This window comes from Parus major, chromosome 1A (genome assembly GCF_001522545.3).
Source record: "Parus major isolate Abel chromosome 1A, Parus_major1.1, whole genome shotgun sequence".
Classification (NCBI taxonomy): Eukaryota; Metazoa; Chordata; class Aves; order Passeriformes; family Paridae; genus Parus; species Parus major.
In genome coordinates, this window is record NC_031773.1 from 43,596,791 (window position 1) to 43,619,943 (window position 23,153).

The 23,153-nt window shown below is 34.4% G+C and overlaps 1 protein-coding gene across 3 annotated transcripts in view; it reads left to right on the forward strand.

Annotated features, from left to right (window-relative positions):
* Positions 1–23,153, forward strand: part of CFAP54 (cilia and flagella associated protein 54) — a 105,782-nt gene that overhangs the window by 46,341 nt on the left and 36,288 nt on the right. For all 3 annotated transcript variants that reach the window (XM_015627290.2, XM_015627293.3, XM_015627292.3), the window contains exons 28-47: positions 459–593; positions 1,025–1,121; positions 3,864–3,953; positions 4,567–4,693; positions 5,486–5,585; positions 6,514–6,653; positions 8,101–8,319; positions 8,708–8,844; positions 10,516–10,658; positions 11,305–11,532; positions 11,736–11,959; positions 12,060–12,192; positions 13,767–13,881; positions 14,442–14,597; positions 15,100–15,297; positions 16,182–16,269; positions 16,707–16,913; positions 18,509–18,575; positions 20,414–20,596; positions 23,064–23,150. In XM_015627290.2, the coding sequence (XP_015482776.1) occupies positions 459–593; positions 1,025–1,121; positions 3,864–3,953; positions 4,567–4,693; positions 5,486–5,585; positions 6,514–6,653; positions 8,101–8,319; positions 8,708–8,844; positions 10,516–10,658; positions 11,305–11,532; positions 11,736–11,959; positions 12,060–12,192; positions 13,767–13,881; positions 14,442–14,597; positions 15,100–15,297; positions 16,182–16,269; positions 16,707–16,913; positions 18,509–18,575; positions 20,414–20,596; positions 23,064–23,150 (2,874 nt within the window). The remainder of the gene's footprint in view (positions 1–458; positions 594–1,024; positions 1,122–3,863; positions 3,954–4,566; positions 4,694–5,485; positions 5,586–6,513; positions 6,654–8,100; positions 8,320–8,707; positions 8,845–10,515; positions 10,659–11,304; positions 11,533–11,735; positions 11,960–12,059; positions 12,193–13,766; positions 13,882–14,441; positions 14,598–15,099; positions 15,298–16,181; positions 16,270–16,706; positions 16,914–18,508; positions 18,576–20,413; positions 20,597–23,063; positions 23,151–23,153) is intronic.

Consider the following 23,153-nt stretch of genomic DNA (forward strand, 5'->3'; position numbering starts at 1 on the left):
AAGCCATCTAAAAACATTTGCTACACTGTTAATTTATAAATTTCATAATTTAAAAATAAATTTCACCAGTCCTTTCACTAACACAGTTGGGATTTTAAAATGTGCACTTGATACCAGAGAGGTAAATGAGGATCATTTAGTTACCCTTTATGTTCTTTGATAGCAGTACTGCCTGAGAACAGGGAGAGTGTCAATCACAGCAGTAGATACTTTTGGGTAAACCTTTCTATTCTCTGAGGGGGAGGCTAAGCAGAAGTAGAATGCATAGATAACAGATCTGCAATTCCAATTATCTTACATATCTACAGTCCTGTTTTTTTTTATTAAAAGAAACTTGCATATTGAGTAATTAATTTCTATTTATACTATTCCTGCATTTTGACAATTATAAGTAGACAGTAATGAAATATTACATATTATGTAAACCAAAAAATGTATAACAGATGATTCTTTTATAGGTACTACATTCATGGAAAGAATATGAACTTGCAGTAATTATCATTAACTATGGGAAAAAATTGTTGATCTCACCAGCAGTTTCACCTGGCCTATCAGGAAATGTGAAAACTGAAAGAGCACACACTGGCAAAGAGGTAAAAGTAGTTTCTCTGGTTTTTACTTTTTATTTTCTCTAAATTCTGTATTCTATTATTTTGAAGACTAGATGTATTAATATTTTTGTTCTAGAATCATAGAATTGTTTGGGTTGGAAGGGATCTTAAAGATCATCTAGCTCCAACCCCCAGCCTTGGACAGGTACACCTGCTAGACCGGGTTGCTCAGTGCCCCATTCAGCCTGGTCTTGAACACCTCCAGAGGTGGGGAGTCCCCATGCTTGCCAAAATCTGCTGTGCTAAAAAAATCATGAACATAATTTTTATTCCACCAGAAAAAAAAATAAGACAATATTGATGAAATTATAAAATATGTATTTAGAAGACTTAGGATTTAAGCTAAATTCTACTATTGACAAGCTGATTTTAGCTAAAGCTAAGCTTTCGTAACAAAGTATTCGATATTTCAGAACCATTCCTCAAGGGCATCCCATTTAGCAGCAATGAAGAAAGCAGCAGAAAATCTGAGTAGTCTTGAATCAAGTCTCCTCAAACTGACAGAACCAGGTGGGTGTACTCTTGAAATACTTCTTACCTTTGTCTATGGAGTTTTCTATACTTTGTAAAAAAACCGTTTACTGAAGAAGTACTTTTATGTCTTTCATGATGAATCAACCAAAGCAATAATGATCTTGGTAATTATCACCTGGTAGTGCGTGATGTGTGTATTTGTATTTTTTGTAATTTCCACTGGAACACTCATTTCTTCTTTCAAAGGAATATTCATTTGTGAACAGTTCTGCAAATATTTATGTTCTTCCAATATGTTTAAATTGGATTCCATGTTATTTAGCCTTGCTTTATCTCCTTAAATCAGAAAACGCAATGTCAAAGCCCATTTGTACCTTGTCTTAATACTCTTCCAATGCTCATAGTAATGACCACTGCAGGAAATTTTAGTGGAGAAAACTCTCCCTGAAGGAAGTTAACATAAATTATCCTTCTTGTGTGGCAATTGCATGCATACTAGTATTTAACTACCTTTTAACTTAGGAATGACTATACAAATTTTAAAATATCTTAGAGTCTGGATCAAGCACAAGAATTTTCTGGCTTATAATCCTGCCAAAATTAGATAAATTAACAAGAATTATAAAGAAACTTAAACTCAGAGACACTACTGATTTTTTCCCATTATATTTACATGGCATCTTGTACTCCTTGGAGTACAAGATAAATACAGTATAGAACTGTAAAATAATGTAGGTTGGAAGGCATTTCTGGAAGGTATTTATTCCAACCCCCTTCTCAAAACAGGTTCAATTAGTTCAGGTTGCTCTGAGGCTCATCCAGTTAAATTTTGAATCTTTCTGGAGAAAGAGATTTCACAACCCTTATGGGCAACTTGTTCCAATAGTTAACCACTCTTATGGTTAGAGAGGTTTTCTTTATATGTGTTTGTAATTTTCTGATTTCTGGCTTCTTTCAATTGCCTGTTGTGCTATCAGTGAGGACAGTCTCCACATTCTGTTTTCCCCCTATTAGGAAGGTTTGGATTCCTCTTAGCTTTCTTATCCTAGGACTGAATAAACCCAGTTCCCTCAGCTTCTTCTTGTTTTGTCATGCACTATAGCTCCTTGTCATCTTGGCTGTCCTTCACTGGACTTACTCCGCTGTGTCAGTGTCTTTACTGCAGTGCCCAAACCCAGGCACAGTAACCCAGATGTGGTCTTACAAGTGCTGAATAGAGGGGAATAGTCACACCCCCTTTCCTGCTGGCCTTGCTGTTTCTAGTGTAAGCCCAGTATGCAATTGGCCTTTGCTGCAAGACCACACCCCTCATGTTCTCATTGTCATCCATCATCTCTGTATATACATTTGTTCCGAAGAGGAAGCATTCTCGTGAAAAATAGGACAAAGGCTGATGGACAAATTCCATTAATCTGTGTAATAATTTTTACTTCATTTTTGCTCACGTTGATGCCTACATTCCTGCAGAACAAGTCACATAAGGAAAGAATTCTGTAAGTTAATTGAAAATCTTGTTGGTTACTTAATAGTAATTAAATTAATGGATTGATCAGTTAGGAAAAAAACCCACATTTTCAGTAGCTAGCAAATAATTGATGACCAAAGTCTGTTCTGTTGTTGAAATAGCCTATTTGTCAATAGTTTCAGGATACAAATTGAGAAGCCTTTTGGTGTAGGTATGCATAACTGACACCTGTCCTAATGATTATGTATGAATGGTTTAGGGCAGTGTGCACACCTGTAGGGCTTGCTGCTAAAAATATTTTGGAAAAAGCCTTGTCATAGGCAATCTTTATAATTGGATCAGCACTTAGCGTTCCATTGATGATAGTCTACAAGAAAAATGGAAAAGAGCTGAACCTGCTTCTTTCTTTCATACACGGTACAATTCAAATTCTGAAATTTCAAATTTTCCCCATTAAAAAATTTTGGGGCATATTTTTCTTCGTGAAAATGCTTGTTTGGAGCATACTGGAACATATTTTGAACTTGTCACATGGGAGAGAGTACTTTAAAAGGGTTTCCTAAAAAGTCTGCTTTTCCTGTTCCTACTTAATTGGACATTATTTACATTCAACAGACCTAAACTGACGGCTCTTACTGGAGGTTGTAGCTATTGATACACAATTACAACTGGTTCCAGAGTGCATTTTTAATCTTACTTTTTTCAGGGATTTGCTGCATTGATGTTTTTCAACTACAGGCCTTCTCTAAGCAGAAAATTTGTAGGTTGTGTTTCTTTATTAAGGAAAAATAACAAGTAGAACATGTAACATTGTTTTGGTGCTCATCAGTGGGTAATGCAGTTTTGTTTAACTGCCATTTTATGTAAATATTTAGCTTAAGAAAAAAGAATCTTCTACCTATTTACATTACCCATATACAGATCATGAATGCAAGCATTAGTCAATAGCAGTATCATGTGATCAGTTCTTGCTGTATAGCCTTAAATACATATTTTGACATGTCCTTCTGCACATTATTCTTTACATATGATTTTTATGTCTATTTGTTAGACCTCTGATGAGTTCCAGACATCCTCTGTATTAGTCTAGTACCTGTAAGTTCATCACTTACATCAGCTCTTATTTGGGTTGTACAGCTACTTACATTAGAAGAAAAGAGTGAGCATTTGAATTTCTCTCTGGATGACAGTGAGAGATTTAAAAGCAAACTCTGTGCTAGAGAAGGATTTTTTAAATTGTCAGTTATAGGTGGAGTTTCTATTGTATGTTCTCACTGCTTTTCATAATAGATTTCATTTGGTTATTGATGCAGGTCCTGGAACACAGCTTACAGGAAAGGAATATCCTTTGTTCCTCTACCCTGTAATTTCATGTTGGACATCAGAGCGTGCTTATCGAGAAGGTAGGGATAGCTGGTGTTTATATTAATTTTGAAGTTGCCAGTAAAGCAATCTCATTCTTGCTTGGAATAAGCTCTTGGGAATGTTATCTTCATTTGGTTCTCAAATATACAAAAGCAAGTGAAACATAGCTTTAAAAAAGTTCTGAGTATAAACACACTGAGAAGTGAATGTAACCCCAATTATTTGGGGTGTTGATGATTAGATTAGATTGAATCATGTTTGTTTTATAATAACCTTAGAAACAAGTAAATTTAAAAAAAAAAAAATTGTGCCAAGCTTTCAAAGATTCTCTTTGTATGGGATGTTCTTTTAAAATTGAGATACCTCATTTCCACATTAAATTATTTTACTGGACGAAGAATTCACAGAAATCTCTGCTTCTATAATGTTTGTAATTCTAGGAGTGTATTAAATAGAGTGAGCTTGTGATTCTGGATGCCCAGTCACAAGAAACATTTAACAACTGCTGTTGTTTATCCCTGATATTAATGTCACTATGAGTATACAACGTGACATAAGTAAGTGCTTTGAGTCATACATAGCTGTAATTCTAGCTGACTTCAGACTCCTGTTACACCATAAACACCTGTGTTATTTCTTACTTTATTGCAGTGCTTAAATTCAAAGGGCAAAAACGTTTCCTTGAGTTCTTTGTTCAACTTTTGCACAAAGTCCTGAATGAAGAGAAGTTTCAATGTGTTCTGGAGTGGGCAGACAGTATGGAAGATTACTTGAAAAGGTAGATCTCTGTTACAGTAGTAGTGAAAAACTACTTCTTAGGCTCATGAGAGTCACAGTTACAAAAGAAACTGTAAATTTTACCTGTCAGAAGACCCATCAGGAATAATTTCCCTGACTCCTAGTCTGCAGAAATTCCATGAACACAGAGGATTATACAGCTACCGTAAATACTGTATTGTGACCTGACCGTACATGGAGATGTAATATTGTGGTGATTTGCCATATTATTATGGGGTGGTGGCATAGCTTGGGAAGGTGTGATGGGTTAGATCAAAAGCAAACTGATCAGGGCTTACTATAGTGTCAAAAAAAATTCTATGGGGAAAAGATAAATGGAGCCAAATTGTAGACACCTATCTGAAAAGATCTTGTTTTTAAAAAAGCACATCAGTGTTTCTAAAATATAGGAAAGGAAATCAGTGAAAATGAGATATATATTTTAGGGAACAGGAATTGTGGTTACAAGAGACCAAAACAATAGGATGTGAAAAAATTCTGTGCATAATTCTGTTGTATAATTTGGGTAATGAGGAAAACTGTTTTGTTTTGCTAGGCATTAGGAAGGCGATATAGCTGTTACTCACAAATTCAGATTTCTATAATAAACCTTGAAAATTAACACTTCCAATTTTCTGAAGGAGATGAAGAAAAGAAAACCTTCTGAATTTAAACTTGCAAATGAAATGGAAATTGCATATTGTGCTCTATATGTTCCCAAAGATAGTCTTTTACTATGAAAGGAGTTTAACATGATGAATATGATGATGATTTCAAAAATATTTTTTTTCAGGAGGAATGAGAGCTTCCTTGGTACTGATGGAATTTCAGCACAAGCAAAATCTCTCAAGATTTCTCTGGGAGAAAGTACACGTGCTTCAGGAGTTCAGAAGGTAAGTTGTGTGTTTTTACTAGGTAGCAATACCATAAGAACAAAATAAATTTTTAAAAATTGTCTCATAAAAACCTCATCTAGAGACATCCATAGTTGCGAAAATTTAGGATGGAAACTCTAGTCCTCTGACTGAGCACAGCTGACCTCTGCACTCCTAAGATGAGGAAGAAAGGTTGGCATGGGATTCACCTGAAAGACCAACAATTTTGAGAATTTGAGATGAATCAGGATAAGGCATTCCAAAATCAGAAGAAACTTGCCTTTCCTTACTGCCTTTATAATAACATGGTGGTAATAGGAAATGTCTTGGATCCCATCGCATTAAGAAAAGGAAATCAGCTCAGGCCTTTTTTGTATAATATGTACTTGCACTTTCTTTGTGAATAATTGTTCATGGTAAACTTCTTGTGCAGATATTCTAATTGCACAAAAAAGGCTTTTTGTTCAGAATTAATTTAAAATAAATTTTTGCTTTTACTGGAAGGTACAAATAATGTTAATGGATTTGCATTATTTTGGAGGAAGTTTTTTCTCCCACATAATCCTCTAGTAATGTTGTAATATTGGTAGAATCTGAGATGGATTAGTAAAAGAGTTTTCCTGTCTCACCTTTTGCATTTCAAAGTTTTACTTTTAATATTAGGAAAAGAACTGTCATTGTTTCTGTGATGAAAACACTAGTAGATGAAAGAAAATGTTTAGGGACCTGGCTGGGTTCTTTGTGTCAGGCATTTGATGTAATTTCCAGAAAAATTATGAAATATTTCTTGTGCCGCCTTAGTTTGACAACCATTTACAGGATTTTTTTTAATGTTCTGTTCCTACATAAGCCAAACTGCTCTACACCTCAAATAATTGATAATGTAGGTATAAATAATTATTTGATGTATATTTAATATTTTGATGCAAGATTTTTTTTTTTAAAGGGAAAGGACACCTCACCTTCAAGGAAACAAAAGGCATCACCTTCGAAGAAACCAATAAAAAAAGCCATGCCTAAGAAAGGACCTCTTAGAGAGTATTTAATGAAAAATCCAGATGCAATGAGTTCTCCAGAAGCACAAAAGTAAATGAACACATTTGTCAGACTTACATGCAGAAAAAATTATTTTGACTGAAATTTAGTTTACAGTTAAATGTGTATTTTAATTTTTGTTTTATATTGAAGAGACTAATTTCTGCACAGTCCTATCAATTTTCTGATTTAGTTTAGTATAAAATTGGTTTCCATTCAAGGAAACAAAATCTGTTGCATTTCTGTTTAAGAAAATAGCTGTTAAAGATTTTGAGTCTTTGTATTAATAATCAAAGGTTGTGCTTCAGTTGTGTTAACTTAAGCATTTTGATTCATCAAGGTGGAAAAGCTCTGTTAATCTGTGTATTATAATGCTTTTCAAACTGTGTTGGGGAATTTACCTGTTACAAAGCTAATAAAAAGTATTTATTATTTCCTGTTTTTCAGGTAGTTTCAGAATAATTTTTGTGGTCCTTGTACTAGTCTTTTTGTACTATCTGTTCTGTAGCTTCCAGAAAAGCTGTTTTTTGATTAAAAAAAAATTAAAAAGGAAAGATATTCATTCACCTCTCCTTCTGGCAGATATTTGTTTTAAACAACCTAAAAAATTTCCATATAATCTTCTAAATATTCACCTAAACCATCTAAAAATGTTACTATTCCTCCTTGACAGAAGAAACCCTACGTTACTTAAAATTATTTCCATGGCTTTCACCAGAAGGGAGGATGTTAAGCCTATCTTGGGTTTTTATCACCTACTCTTTTGTGTCATGCATAATAGTAATGCTGCATAATATAATCAAAATTGTATGTGGTATACTTTTCTGCCTACACTTTAAAGGTGGAAAACAGGCACAAAAATAATTTAGATTTTAATTTAAAGGGATCAGTTTACAGTTAATTAATAAAAAAAGAAAAAATGAGATTCGGTTTGAATATAACATGGCATGTTTGTGAAGTAATACAGAATTTCTTAATCTGTCAGGGAAAATAAAAAACTTTGGCTGGAAATTAAAGGTAGGCATCCAGATTTGAAATACTATGTTCTCTTCATAATGAAGGTGGTGAACTACCAAAGAAAAGCAATAAAAAAAATTATCCAGATTTGTAATATAATAGAAGACCCTCCTAAATTGACTTTGAAGCACATTGTATTTGCTATAATAATCCGTTTGTACAATTCAGGTACAAATAACTTTAAACTGAGCTAAGCCTTTTAAAGTATTATGACAAATGTTGTATAGAAGTTGGTAAAATATAAAATAGGATTTATTGTGTGTTAAAGATTAAGTGCACTTAAAGAGGGAAAGCACAGTTGCTTTTCTCAATTAAAGCAAAAGTCTTTTGGTTAGAAATATGTCATATGCTTATGTGCTTATGAATATAAATCTGGGGATATGCAATAGGATACTTCCGTGTGTCTTTACCAGGACTTTCTTTTCTAGGGTTTCAAGAAAACAGAGTTTCACTTTTTGCTACTTCATATGTTTTGTTTTAGGAAAGGCAAGGATAAATTGAAGAAGTTAGCTCATCAAACCTTAGTGATGCTGCTGAGTAAATACGTAACCCGAAGTCAGTTTTGTCAAATGTGTCTTGAAGAGATGCCCTGGAAGTCTCAGATGAATATCTATCTGGCAGTTGCACACTACCACTTATTTAAAAAGAACCTCGAAGAGCAATATAATATTGGAATTACTGGTTCACAGCATTTGGACAGGTACATCTTACTGCACTATCAGTGATTGCTATTAACGTAGATAATTGTGCAGAAAGATCCGAATTACAATATATTCATATGAACAGTTCAGCTTTCAAAGACAAATGAGTTGTTACTATTTGAATTGTTTTGCTTTCCATCCTGTGGACATCAGGCACAGTTTTGATTGCCAACTTCATTGGTGAGATGAAAGCTTTGAAATATACTATACTAAGTTACTTTTTGGTTCCTTATAACATTTGGCTATCATTCATTATTTCTTATTCCTAAAGCTGCTGGAAAGTAATCACTTCTGAGAACCTGAATTCTGCGTATGTATTTTAAAATACTTTTTGATATTGTATGTGGGGGTTTTTTTGTGTTTTCTTCTCTTTCTCCCATTCTGCAGTTACAATATTTTGGATCCTGAGATATTCTCATTAAACAATTCCGGCACTGTACTGGCGAAAGATGCTATAGAGGATAACCTAGGAAAATCAACTACTTCTCTCTTTGAAAAGTCAGAAGGGACTGAAACCCAAACCTGTAAGAATTTTTATTGGTGCACAACTGAAATCAGTTTCAACTTTTTGTTTCTCATGATTTCTGTCTGTCTTGACCTCCATCATTAGTTGTCCACATCACCTTTGGAAAAACAGTGAGTCATGCCAAGTTAATAGAAGGCATTTTTAGGTTTAAATTGTCCTCTATATTTTTGTGTGGCATACCTTGTATAACAGAAGTCATAGCAAGGGATGTGGCATATCTAATAATTCTGAACATTGTTTAATATATTAATAAATATGTTACAGTTTATAAATTAGTTATTCTTTATCCTATACTTTATTAACAAGTTTGTAAGTTTAAAAAACATTAATGATGCTAGCTTTAGGTTTGCAGATACCACACTACCTACATATATTAAATTGGTGATATTCTTAATTATTCTGAATGCATTGATAATTTCTTTCAGTTTCTGAGATTTGCAATTGGTTGGTAGTTTCCTTTACATTTCCTAGCAGGTCAAAATTTTCCTGAGTCATTCTGTAAGTAGTTTTTAAAGTAGCTTTATAGGGTAAGTTTATTATTATCTTTCAAGTTTTCAGTAGAATTTAATTTTCCTTCTCTGCTTTCTCCCCAGTTTTTCCCTGTGTCAGAAGCTACCTCAGGACCAATTTATTTTCTAGAAATTTTATTTAATTTCTCTGTCTTTCACATTTGAAATTTATTATTATTATTATAGCTATTTTTAGTCCTATGAGGAGGTTCCAACAGGAGCCAAAAGCTCCTTCTCTGGGTAATTATGAAATGCAGGACTTTGATTTCCTCAGATATTAGTGATAGTGTACAAGCCAATGTATCTGTATCTTTTCAATAGCTCTTCAGGGACACATTCTTGCCACAGCAGTAAAGGTCAAAATTCTCGTGCCTTTTCACATAGGAGTTCCTTAGATAAAATCAACTGTCCCTTTTGCCTTCTCCAAGGAGGTGTGACAAAAACTAGCACTTGAATTCACTTTGCAACAACATGCTTTTACATAAACACCTTTGTCTTGATGCTTACCAGTCACTGAGAACCACTGAAATTGGCTGAAACCTGATAAAAGTCCTGTTTACTATCTCTTAGCCTTTGCAACAATTCTGATTAAAAGGATTACATAAAATGTGTAATTTGCCATAGATTTCAAATACTGTATAGCTTGGAATTAGCTTCTGCCTGAGGCCTATAGTTCAGATATTACCAAACCCCACTACCATGAACATTTGGTTTTCCTCATGGGGGATATTTGATAGTGAATAAAATAATGAAGGAATCCTACACATACCACCAAAGTTTTCAGAAATCTTCATTTCTTCCTAACTTCTCCTTTAAGAGGTTTTTGTTTAAGAAAGATTCTTGCAAGCTTGCCAAGAGGTTTCTTGCCATGGTGATTTCTTCCTAGAACTTAAATGAGGGCTGTGTTTTGGCTTTGATGGTGAAGACTGTTTGGTACCCATTATGATTTTGCTCAAACTTTTTTCATTCCTGCTTCTCCCAGTTCCTAAGTAAAAGCATCTTATATTTTAAATATCATAACCTTACAAACATGATAACCTTAACACTGGCATTTCTTAACATTTAAGTGTTTAGCTGCAACAGGAAAATCCTAGCTGACTGGTTTTTTCTTTTTTTAAGAACTTCAACTCAATTTTAACAAGTGAACTTTTTGTTTTCAGTTACAGATAAATCTTCTAAGAACAGAAATAAACGGGGTCGAAGTCGAGCAACAAAGAGCCCCAAAGAACAGGGCCAGTTTCCATCAGATACCCTTTTACTGAAGCATTTTACAAGCATCTTCTTGCATTTGAAAAGAGCAGTGGTAAGATGTGGTTGGTTTCTTATTAAACTATATATTACTAAGCATTGTGTTACAATACTTACTACTTCTTACATGTGAAGACCTCACACTTCAGAAAATTTAAAAAAATTTCACTGGTTGAAAGTAATATTTTCTTACTTTCTGAAAAATATCCAAATACAATGTGTGAAATGTCAGACATCACCTGTCATAATATGTATTTCTATCAAACTTACAATAATTTATATAATTGTTCTATTTTTCATTCCACCTTTGTAACTTTCCTTCTCATGTTTTTTAATTTTTTCTGAAAATACTTGCAGACTTACCCTTTACAGGTCTTGGTGAATGTCACACTAGAAACAGGAGAAACAGGGATTGAAGGGAAATGCAACCTAACTACTCTTCCCATAAAAACTTTTAAACCCAAGTAAAAACACACATATATGTGGTGTGAATTAAATTTTAATTTCTTTTTCTCACACCAAAACCTACGATTAATATAAATTATAAATTAGTGCTTCTATGAAAAGGTAAAAATCAAGGTTCTGTAATGCCTAGACTGTAATTCTGAAAGATTACTTACGCCTAAATTTTTCAACAAAAGACTGAAGCTTTTAATTTTTGCACTTTGAAAGTATTATTATATTTTGAATGGTATACACAGGTTCTTGCTCACCGTGGTGGCCACTGGACATTGCTTCAAAATGCTTGTCGAGAACTTTGGAACTACACTCAAGAATTTCAATTGATTGCTAACCAGTCACATTCCCATATGGATACATTTCCCATCACCTGGGGTTTTCTTCAGAACACCATTTGGTTGCCATTTTTTTTTGCATCTGACATGATCATTGATATGATAGTTGACCTACAGGCAAGCAGTTCTCTTAAGGTAAAAATTACTTTTATTAAGACAATTCTTTATTATCACATTTTCCCTAGAGTTTTCTCTTTCTTGCAGTATAGTCTGGTATCTCCATGTTATTCTCCATAGCAAGTTTTTTAGATGATTACAGTACTTTCTAATCTCTGTAACTGATTTCTCCTTAAAACACATTTGAAAATAACAGGTATAATAATGTTTCTTCACTGTAGATTGTGGATCCTGAAGGAGACTTTTGCATTCCCAGTTGTTTAGGAGGTATTGTGGATGAGAATGGTGGTTCTAATCTTCATCCCCAGCCTCCCCTGGATGATGTGAATGTGGTTGATCTGAGATGGATATGTAATCTGATTCTTAAAACAATAGAATTGTTATATCAAATGAAGAAGTGGGAAGCACTGGTACACATAGCTGTACAATTTAACATATTTACACAGTAAGTTATACCAACTTTAATAAAAACTAAAAAGTTAACATATCATTTAATATACTTAAATTTATATTGCTTAATTATGACACTTTATTTTTTCTTCCAGTGAGAGGTTCACAGAACAAGTCAGCCCACTGCTGGTGTATGCTCAGAGGCAGCTGACGGAAAGGATACAGCAGTTCAGTGGCCCAGACAGCCATGAATCTCATGTCACAAAATATCTGTCTGATGCACAGAAGGTGAAACACAGATTTATTTTAGGGGCACTGACTCTTAATGTGAACTAAATGTGGAGTAGCAATTTCACTGATTAGATTAATATGCTTTCTCACAGTGTTCCCAAATAGTCAGTTACAACAAACTAATGAACATAATTGATCTAAGTGCATGAAAAGGCTTGTATGACATGATTCCAAGAGCAGCAGGTGACCCAGAAGGCATTTCTTCCATGCACAACAAACTCATTCCATATTATAAGCCTAAATATAATTTCATGTTTTTCCTTGTTGACTCTTTTAATCTTAAAACATTTATTTGGATATTGCTTTGTTTCTGTATTGGAACACAGCTCCAAAAATTAATAAAATGGAGTTAAATGAAACACTGACAATGCTGACAAACTCTAAAAAACTTGATCAGCACCAAAAAATCCCTAAGCAGCACAGCAAGTTCCTCTCATTAAAAGCCATGGCACTGTATATACTTTACAGTGCCACTTGGAAAATTTTCATTGAATTAGCTATTAGAAAATCGAATTTTCCTTTTTTTTTTTATTTTTTTTAATGTAAGGTTTCTTGCTAAGAAGTTTTGCTGAAGTCAGTCTCACTGTAGCTATTTTTAGGTTGTTTCTATTACTAATGTAAAGAGAGGACTTAGAGAGGGGAGAGAAGTGGGGTTTGGAGTACCAAGCAGGTTTGTTCTGAACATGAACATGAACATGGGGTTGAGGAGCCACTGCCTTGCCTAGAGACAGCACACTGGTGCTCAGGGTTTGCGGGGACCCTGAAGGCACTGGTGGCTCGCAAGGGCAGCTGGGGTGCTCTGTACTCTCTGTTTCCTGCTGACTCTCTCTGGCCCAGCCCTTCAGAACATGGTCCTTTATCTATAAAAGGGCACCATAGCAAACCACTTCATAATGCTGGTAACTGAGCTGTCAAAGAGTAATCATAGTTTTGAAAGATAGCTTACAGATTGAAGACTAGTGCTAGCTACCAGTAGTAAGGATTTCAGGTAAGAAATTTCCTACATTTCCTCAATCAGTGCCATTCAGAGAGTCTAGAAATATTTCTGTTGGTCCTTGTGCTTCTGAAGTGGTGTAACTACATCAGCAAAAGAAAAAGTCTGTGGACTGGTCCTTTATTGGAGTCTGGAAGTTTGCTTCTCTGCCAGAGACAGATCTGTTTTTACTTGCTTAGAGCTATTTTGTATCTCCCGATGTAGCTTTCCCTTGTGTTTCCCAGGCAACATGTCCTTTAGGCATGCTTACGGTGACAGGTTCTGTGCAAGCACGCATTCATCTGGAGAAAATAAGGTGCAATATTTGCAGAATTTCAAGGTGTTTCTCATGATCATGTCAAATACCAAATAAGAGACAAGTTTAGTGCAGTCACTTTGAAGCACTTACATCCAATATTTAGGTGTGAATGTTTCACCTCTTACTGACAAGAGTTGTTATGGTCCACTGGTGTCTTTCTTAATTTGTCCTCTTTTTATTTTGTCATATGACAGAGTATATAGATATTTAGCTGTATGGACCAAACATTGAATTTTCTTAACATTGTTCAGTTATCATGAAACAATTCCTGCTTTTTAGATGAGTTGCAGAAACTACATAGGGTACAAATTACAGCTGCCAGTTGCTCGTTCTGCCATTGAAGGGGTTTTTCCTGGACGTTTTTTCAATCCTGAGACAAATAACGATTCTACAGGTAAGAGCAAAATTCAGTATTTTGTGTTCTCTTTTCTTCCAAAGTTTTTTCTTTGTTTCATGCTGGATTTTTTTCTTTTAATTCTGTTTCTCCTCCTTATCATAGTTCTTCCACTTCTCCTACAATGCGTCTTTTATTTCAAACTGAGCTTTGTCTTCAAATTACTGTTCTTGATATTTTGGATGGATTGCAATGTTGTCAAGATAATCAATTCAATATTCAATATATTCAGACTATGTCTGAAAGAAAGCAGGTGCCAGATGACCTACAACCTGTGAGGCAGCTTGGTGGTCTTGGGCCAGTGTTCTGTTGCAATTTTTGGATATCCCACAATATACCCAGAAGTTAGTGTGAATCAGCACTGTTATTAACAGAATTAATGTTTCTAGCGGTTAATAATTTGCTTTAATTCACAAAACAACAGGAAAAAAAAGGGAAAATTTTATTATACTATAGTTTGAAGTTGTGAAAATGTTCAAATATGTTTCTCAGGGTGATTTACTAAAAATATTTATTTATATATTACAAAATCTTTCTCCATAATTATTAATTCCTTTTAGATTACAATCAAGCAAAAGACCTTTTAGTTTGTGTGCCTCTTGATGTGAATGATACACTGAAATGTTTTAGAGAAACTCTAGAAAAATCTAAATATCAAAGCAGAGCACTGAGACACAGCAGAAAACTACTTTCATTGTTTCTTGCACACACACAAGGTGAGTGATTCATTGAAGTGTTTCTCCCTTGATAAAGTCATATGCCTTTGAAATAGTAAAGAGTGAAAGGAACAAATTTTTCAAAATTTAAATTTTACTTCATTTAGGAAAAAAGTATAGAATATGAAGTTAAATTTGAAGTTCTATGAGCACAAGCTCTAAACCTTATTTCCTATCATTTGTCTAATAGTTGGATGATAAATTTTTGTTCATCCAGATGTGTCACCTGTCTGTCTGCAGCCATACCCATGTCCTGACTGGCAGATCTTCCCAAGTTTATTTTCACTAACAGAGCACATATCCTTTGGTTACACTGACCAGTGAATTATGTCCAATGATTTTTATTAGGAGACACACAGAATTATAGCATAGGAAACCAAATAGAGATAGGCACACAGGAATTGTAAATTTGTTTGACTAACATGGTGTGGAAATGTTTGGGGTGCTAGAAATAGCATAATACTTTGCTAAACTGATCATATAAATCACTTTTCTAATCTAGAAAATGCTGGAAGAGCAATCAGCAGTCATATCTCCTCAAGCAGAAAGCTGAAATTTAACATGGCAGATGAAGTGATATTTCTACCAACACCACGTGACCTTTCTCAAGAAAAATATAATTTCTCCAGTACGGTTGAGAGTAGACCAATACCAAAGTCACAGCTTTCAGTAATTATCTCTTCCTATGAACAAACAATAGGTAATTTTTTTCATAAATTTCTGCTTACAGCTAAGAAGTAACATTCTGCCTATCTGTGTTTATATATATTTATTCCATTGTTATTTTCCTCTGTTGGACAGCTGAAACTGTCTGAAGGCTGGTTTCCAGGAATATACAACCTTCTTCCTCATGACTGAGGAAATCTGCTTTAGGTCCTAAACAAGCCAGTAGTTGGTTCATAATTTTTACAGTTGCCTCATTTTATGAAAAAGCATTACTTCAGTGATGTTATGCTGATTAATCCCCATTTGAGAATCTGATGTAATGCTTAGCAGATTCATTTTAATTCCATGACAGGTTTTGTTTTTTTTTCCTAGCAAATAGACTTTTCAGATTCTGTGCATTTGAGTATATGACTTGACTTCCATCTTACATTCTGGTATGGCTTTACTCAATGCAGTCACAGCTCCTTGTGACTACCTGTATTTGCTGTGTGGCTAAACACGTCAAATGCACTAGGTCAACAGATGCTCTAGGTGGTTTTATTTGCAGCATGGATTCCAAAGATGAGTCTGTGAGAGTACTGCTCTGCTGTATGCAGGCAGAGTTGTTGAGCAGGGCCAGTGATCTGGTTTCCAGTTTATCTTGTGAAAAGGAAGAAATTTTAAAGGTCTGAAAAAACAAAATTATGAAAGATTAGGTAAACAGGGTTATATATCTTATTTTTGCTCTCAAAGGTAGTTGAAATAAGAAATGGTACATTTGAAGGTAAAATATACAAGATCAATAAATTAAAAAAAAAAAAATGTGCGTTGAATTACATGTGAATTCATGTCCACTCATGACAAATTTGTTCAAGGTTCAGTAACCAGTTTAATGATATGACAGTGTTTTTTTTAAAATTGATTGAAAATAAATTACAGGAATCCTTGAAACAAATAACCAGAGAGACCTCAAGGTGCAGGCTCTACATGAACTTGGAAATCTTCACTTTTATGCTGGAAATAAAAGGTACATATTTACTGGATTTAAAAAGATAAAAGTTTAAATTTTTTTTGTCAGCCCTATACACCTCTACTGTCATGTAAGTTCTTGTGCTGTCTGGTAATCCATAGAATTTTTTTCATCTACTTACTATTAGCTATATTTTGAGAGGGCTTTTTCCTAGACGTTGTTTATTTTTCTTAGCTATCTAGTTGTCATTAAGCAAATTAATGATGCATTTTTGTGTTTTTAAGAACTAATGCTGATGGTTTGATGATTTAATTTGAGTCCAAATAAGTCTCTTGATCAGAAATGGTATACTATTTTGGTGTTGTAGAAACTGTATTTCAATTTTTAACCCAATCAGAATTAGTTAAATCTCAGTCAGTAAAGGAAAAATGAGCCAGGTCTTATCTTCCACTTCGGAAAATGTCAGCAATGTGATGGTATTTTCTATGTTACAGAGCTGCTTTTAAATATTGGTGTCAAGCCCTTGATGAAACACTCAATATTGCTGATGCTCTTAACACCTGGCAAGAGTTAAGTTTTCAGAAAGATGCTACAGACTGCTTTGCAGTTGGAAGATCAACTGATAGGAGTCAGAAATTTCTTTCTCAAGCAGGACCTTGGGGATGTTTACATGCAGCAGTCCTAGTGGCTAAGATAGCTCAGTAAGTATCTTATCCATATATGTATTTCTAGCATATTTTAAGCAAATTGCTTATCCCAGATATGAGGCAACTTCAATTTAATTAAAAATCAATAATGAGATGTTATAAAAAGGATTCATCAAAAGCAGGGGATTTTTTCCTTTCAGGGAGAAATTTGCTTCTTTGGAGAATATTGTTTTTTCCCTTTTATTGAGTTTTATCAAAGATTTATCATCTGATCATAAATGCAGCCGTATGTTATATGGAGAGATCATTACAAGAAAACAAAATGATACAAAGTCATAAGTGCAAGGATTTTACAGTCATACTGATTTTCAATCAAAATATCACATTTCCAAAGTTATTGCACATATTAAATATTAATGTATCTTGAGGTCAGATTTACTGCCTAAAGTACTAGTTTTCTGGTGAATTAGAACTAAATAAAATTTAAATTGCTGTATAAAAATCTACCATCAATAAATATTTCCATCTAGTACTCTCTGACTGCTGGAAAAACTCTGTGAATGTAATTCTGAGTTGTTCCTCAATGTATTGTGCAAAATATAAATCTAGAAGTACCCAAGACAATATTAAATGACCTTAGAAACACAATGAAAGGGCAGAGCTTCATCTAAGTAAATTACCTTACCTGTGAAGCAGGCCATATTGATAGCACTGTAAAATAGCTATAAGCCAAGGTAGCTTTGCAAGTGCTAGCATGGGTATTTCAGAATGAAGTGGCATTTCCATACTTAGAATTAGCACCCAAAAATCTTGACTCAAGGAGTCAACTCCCAGGGACTGAGTTTAACTTGATTATAAATGGCAGCCCTGTTAATTCTGAACTGTGGTTCAGTGTCCGGTCCCATTAGGCAAGACCAAATCCCTAGCTGCTTTTACAGGTGTGGCACCTATTTGCTGCACTGGACACTATCCCTTTACTGCTAATACATCCATGCCAAATCATGTCTGGATTTGGAGGGAACTGTCCTCCTGGTTTCTCCCTCAGGTGGTTTTTTTGTATTTAGACCTCACTTGGACTGTTAAACATCTTTCTCTTGAGTTGCTCTTCCTACAGCAGCTTAGTCACAGGCTGTAAAATGCAGATTAAAGGATTCTAATATTCTAAGATAGAAGTAAAGATTTCTAGGATTGTTGATCATTGGACTACCCTTCTGCCAGGATAGTTTAAGGCTCTGATGAGGTACTGTGTGGGAATCATTAAATTTAGCTAGACACCTAACATGTTAAGCTACCTGTGCTAGTTATTTTAGGCTTCCTTTATGGAAAGAAATACTCTTTAAAGTGTGAGTTTCTTAATCTGCTTTATCTATTTAGTTTTGTATTAGATGGAGTTTGCCCTTAGATTGCCTGTGTCTCTCCTTTAAGTTTGAAGATAATCTAGTCAACTCCCTTTCTCTAGTTACGTCTTTGGTCAAAGGCTTCTTTGCATGGTGTGGCTGAGCATCTATTTAAAAACAGGCAGTTGTTTTCCAGTAGGAAAAACATTTAGACTGTATTAGTATTATTATCACATTAGACTAAAAACTCAAGGATTTCAATAATTTATGTCGATGGGTACATTTGTATTTTTATTATTTCTTGCGCTTTAGGTATATAACAACATCACAGATGAGATTAAGAACAAAATACTGTTATTTTTCTGCGATACTTTTTAAGGTAAGAATGCAATTACAATTCAAATTCATGAAGTTAACAAATTGCTTCTGAAATGACCCTCTGTTAAAATAATTCTCTTTTTGTTTTGCTTGTAAAGGAAAAATGGAGATCAGAGGTAGTATACAATTTATGCATATTAGATACAATGTTTTTATTCTTTGTTTTTTAACATTATTTCTGTATTATAGCCTAAAAATTATCATTTCAATAGGAGGCTAGAGTGTCTCAGAGAAAAAATACTGAAAAGGGAAGATGACTAAAACATTTGATAGTCAAATATATTTTTCTTCACTTGAAGTATTCTGCTCAGGAAGAGCTGGATGGCATCAACAAGAGCAGAGTGCTCTCTTTTCGATCTGTAGAGTTTTCACAGATTGTCTTAAATTTTCAACAAAGAGCACAGATTCTTTGGAAAAAAAGAAATTTTTGAATCTTTTTTAGCATGGAAAAATATTAGTTTGTAACACTAAAATCTCAGCTCTATAATAAGTTTGCTCTAAAATGAGAGGATATTAAAAATGATTCAGTTTCACTCACAAAGAAAATAATATCATTAAAATTAAGTTTGCGGACTTTGAGAAAAAAGACCTATAGAGAAAAAAACCCACAACATTTCAGTTTACTTTTAAATGGAAGTTAAGATGCCAGTAGCAAAAGCAGTACAGGAAAAAGGACTGCAAGTATTCTGCCAGTTATACTCTACTGGGATCAATGATTACTCATCTCAGTGCAGTTTCAGGAAGTTTTCTGGCTTCTTCCAAAACCAAGCAATGACATGGTCTGATATCTTGTGTCATGATTGTGACTGTGAGACTTGCCCTAGGCCACATTGCAAAACTTGTTAAGCTCACCAAAGGGAGAACAAGTTTAAGAAACAAAGGTAAAGGAGAATTTTGACTTGCTTCTAGCACTGTAATTGCTGAACAATTACAAAGCTGAACAATGGTGATTCCTCCTTTCAACAGAAATGGTAGCAAACATTTGTTCCAGTTGTGTAACAGTAGAAATAATTGTGACTTGACTGAAGTGGGTCTGATGTTAATTGGGATAGAAGCAGCTTGCAGGGTGATTGTCTTGAAAAATATAATCAATTACTGTCACTGTACTGCAAGAAGTTCAAGCCATAATTTGTTCCTTGAATTGGAAAGCTTTTATAACCTTGTTTAAATTCCACCTCTGGTGTAGGCTTTAGGCTTGTTAATATTTCAGATCTGAGTGTAAATGCAAATTTCTCTAGCATATCATTGCTAATTACACCAAGATAAACACAATTGGGAAGGAATATCCAACATCAGATACAATGTTAGCACTCTTCCCTTTTAAAGAGAGAACATTTAAATGGTTTCCTTGAATTTCATATTAGTTTTTAGTTATATGATTTAAGCTGTGCTAGCTGACCTAGTTAAAGGTGGAACTAGAGTGAACAAGCTTTTAACTGGCTTTAAAGTCAGCAACATTCCCAGAAATTATTAAATTTCATATTAGTTTTTTTGTTACATGATTTGAGCTGCACTAGCTGATAAGCTGCACTACCTGACCTAGTTAAAGGTGGAACTAGGGTGGAAATAGCTTTTAACTGGCCTTAAAGTCAGCAACTCTTTCAGAAACCATGGAAGACATGCTGTCCTTAGACTATTTACATCTTGTTTATTTCTCCATCAGCTTCACACATAAAACATTTTGTCTAAAAATATTTTTCAATATTGTGGCTGGAAACAGCTGAATAATTAAGGCATTGATGGAATTGTGTTTATGAAGTCATTTATGAGTTGGAGTTTATAGTGTCTCACTAATACCTGTACACTTTTTCCCAAATAATTCATTGTTATTACTTTTAGACCCTGTTTAGAGCTTCTCTTCAACATCCAACATTTGACTATGACTTTGTACAATATGAAATAAGTATTCTTATTCCTGGTATTGACCTGTTCTCTGATCGCTACAGAGCTGATATCTCTACTGTAGTTGCAAGTCTGAATTTCATTATGTTTGAACTACACTGTGCAAAACAAAATTTAATAGTAAGTATTATTTTTATCATCTGGAAATGATTTTTAAGACACCTAATCTAACTTTTTTGTGTGGGTGTATTTATGAGATACCTCAGAACCTCTAGCAAAATACCCCTATGGCTAGATTCTGTGGCACTTGAAACAAGGTACAGTTTGCTGCTTACAAGTTTTAGAAAACACAGGAAAAATTTTTATTCTGGAAGATGACAACACATGGTTCATTTAGCTTAGACATTTTAGAGGAAATTTTCTATTATATACTACTTAAAATACATAGTACAGAAAAATACTTTAAATGCAATATGTCCTGAATGCTTTCAATACTTTAACTTCCAGTAGATAAAAGTCCCTTTTGCCTTTCTCTTTTTCATGTTCTTTTATTCTTCTGTATGAAGTCTTTATAACTTTCCTGCTATGCTGCTCATATGCCTATTTCCTCCATTTAATATCTGATCATTTCCACTTCAATTCAGCTTCCTTCAAAGGTAAGCAGGTACAGCAGGTACCTTCAAGGGTACAGCAATGCTATACGTTAGAATTGACTACTAGTACTGCAAAAAGTGCAATACTCTCTCTTTTCTAGTTTGGTCCTGTATGCACAGGATTTCCTGTCAGGTGATTATTTCACTGTAAATCAAGCATGACAGAAAACTCTCCATCTGAAAAAGCAGATAGATTTTTTCCTGCTTTGATGAGTTAAATCCAGTTATGGCAAGGTCCTGCAAGTGGCAGAGCCAGTATCAGGGATAGGGAAAGATCGGAGGGTTGGCGGCAGAGAGTAACAAAGGTTAGGAGGTAGAGATGGAAGAGGAGTTAGGCAGGAGGAGGCAGAAAGATGTTACACCTTTTTTGCCAGCAAGCCATTTGTTGAATTGATTTCTTTTGGAACTTCAGGCTAACTCCTGTTGTTGCTTCTTCCCCTCCTATGTTACTGGAGTTCACTTTGTTATTTAGCTTTGTGTTACTTCCTTGCTATGGGAGATCCAGGGAAATCAAGGAGCAGACAATTACCTAGAGGCAGAGGCACTTAATTTGTCTGCTTCACATGGCCATGCACATTTTTGATTCTTTCTGGACTTTTGCCAGCAGAATATAGATCCAGGTCTTGGATCATGGTCAAAGAAATTGCAGTTTTGGCCGAATGAGGGCTTCATTTCCCCTGAATGCTTATTGTGTGGGAATGTTTTGGATGGTGGGTGCTGAGTTGATTTGACACTTAAATCAAAATATATCAAGATTCAAGTTTTATTAAAAATAAAACTTCAAAGACTAATTTTGTTGAACTACTTCAAGTATCAGTAGGAAACTGTATGGATACATTTAAAACATTTGCCTCAAGCATTTGTAATCCAAATTCAGAAATATTAAGCTACATTATGAAAACTTAAAGTGAATTTGACAAAAATCTAACAATGCTGTTAGCATTTTCTAAGCTTGGGGACATTTTAAAGTGAAGAAAAATGTAAAAGCTGAACAGTAATTAAATTTCCGAAGTTCTTTCATTTTCAATAAACACATAAATCTGTTAGGAAAGAATCTACTTTTTCTGAAATATTGTTTAACAATAGATCATAGAATCACAGAGTGTTTAGGATTGGAAGGAATATCTAGATCATGTAGTCCCAACCTCCCATGCCAAGGGCAGGGATGCCTCCCACTAGACCAGGCTGCTCAACACCCCATCCAACCTGGCCTTGAACACTTGCATGGCTGGGGCATCCGCAGGTTCACTACGTAGCCTGCTCCAGTGTCTCAGCACCCTCACAGTAAAGAACTTCCTCCTAATATCTAACCTAAATTTCCCCTCTTTCACTTTGTACCCATTATTCCTTGTCCTTTCACTACAATGCCTGATGAAGAGTCTCTCTCCAGCTTCCCTGTAGGGCCCCTTCAGATACTGGAAGAATATACAGTGTATCTATACTTAAAAGAGCTCAGTTTTAAAATGGTTTTTTGTTAGTTGTCTCTACAAAAAAATTTCAATTTAAAATGTAAATTAATTTGTCACTAAGTCTCATCACCATCTACTTTATGTTACAACTGGTATAATTTCACTGAGACAGTTGCAGGACTTCATTGTATTTTAAAAAGCTTACAGAATTCTATTCTTCTGTTAGCTATACTGAAAAAAAAATAAGGCATCAAAATGCAGACAGTTTTAGAAATCCAACCTATTTCCAGTAGGTTTAGTCAGTAATACTGTAGTAAAAGACCTTAAATACAGAGAATAATTTGGAGAAACTTAATTACCTACATTGTGTATCACATTTAAGGTAGTATCAGAGCTTAGCTTTAGCAAGCTGATTAATTTTTAACACATTAATCTTTCAGAAAGCGTAAGAGAAGTGGTGATGGTGTGTGAAGGTCAAAGCAGTAATCTTATCTATATACTTTCGATATGTAATTGCAATGTGTTACTTCCATAATTGTACCCTGTATGATGTTTATAGCTGCATGATCTACTATTTTGCTACAGCTTTTACCTCTGTTCACATTATACCAATATATTGTGTCTGAGATTTGTAAGGACCCAGCTAAATGTATTGAAGGAAGAATCCTCAAGGTA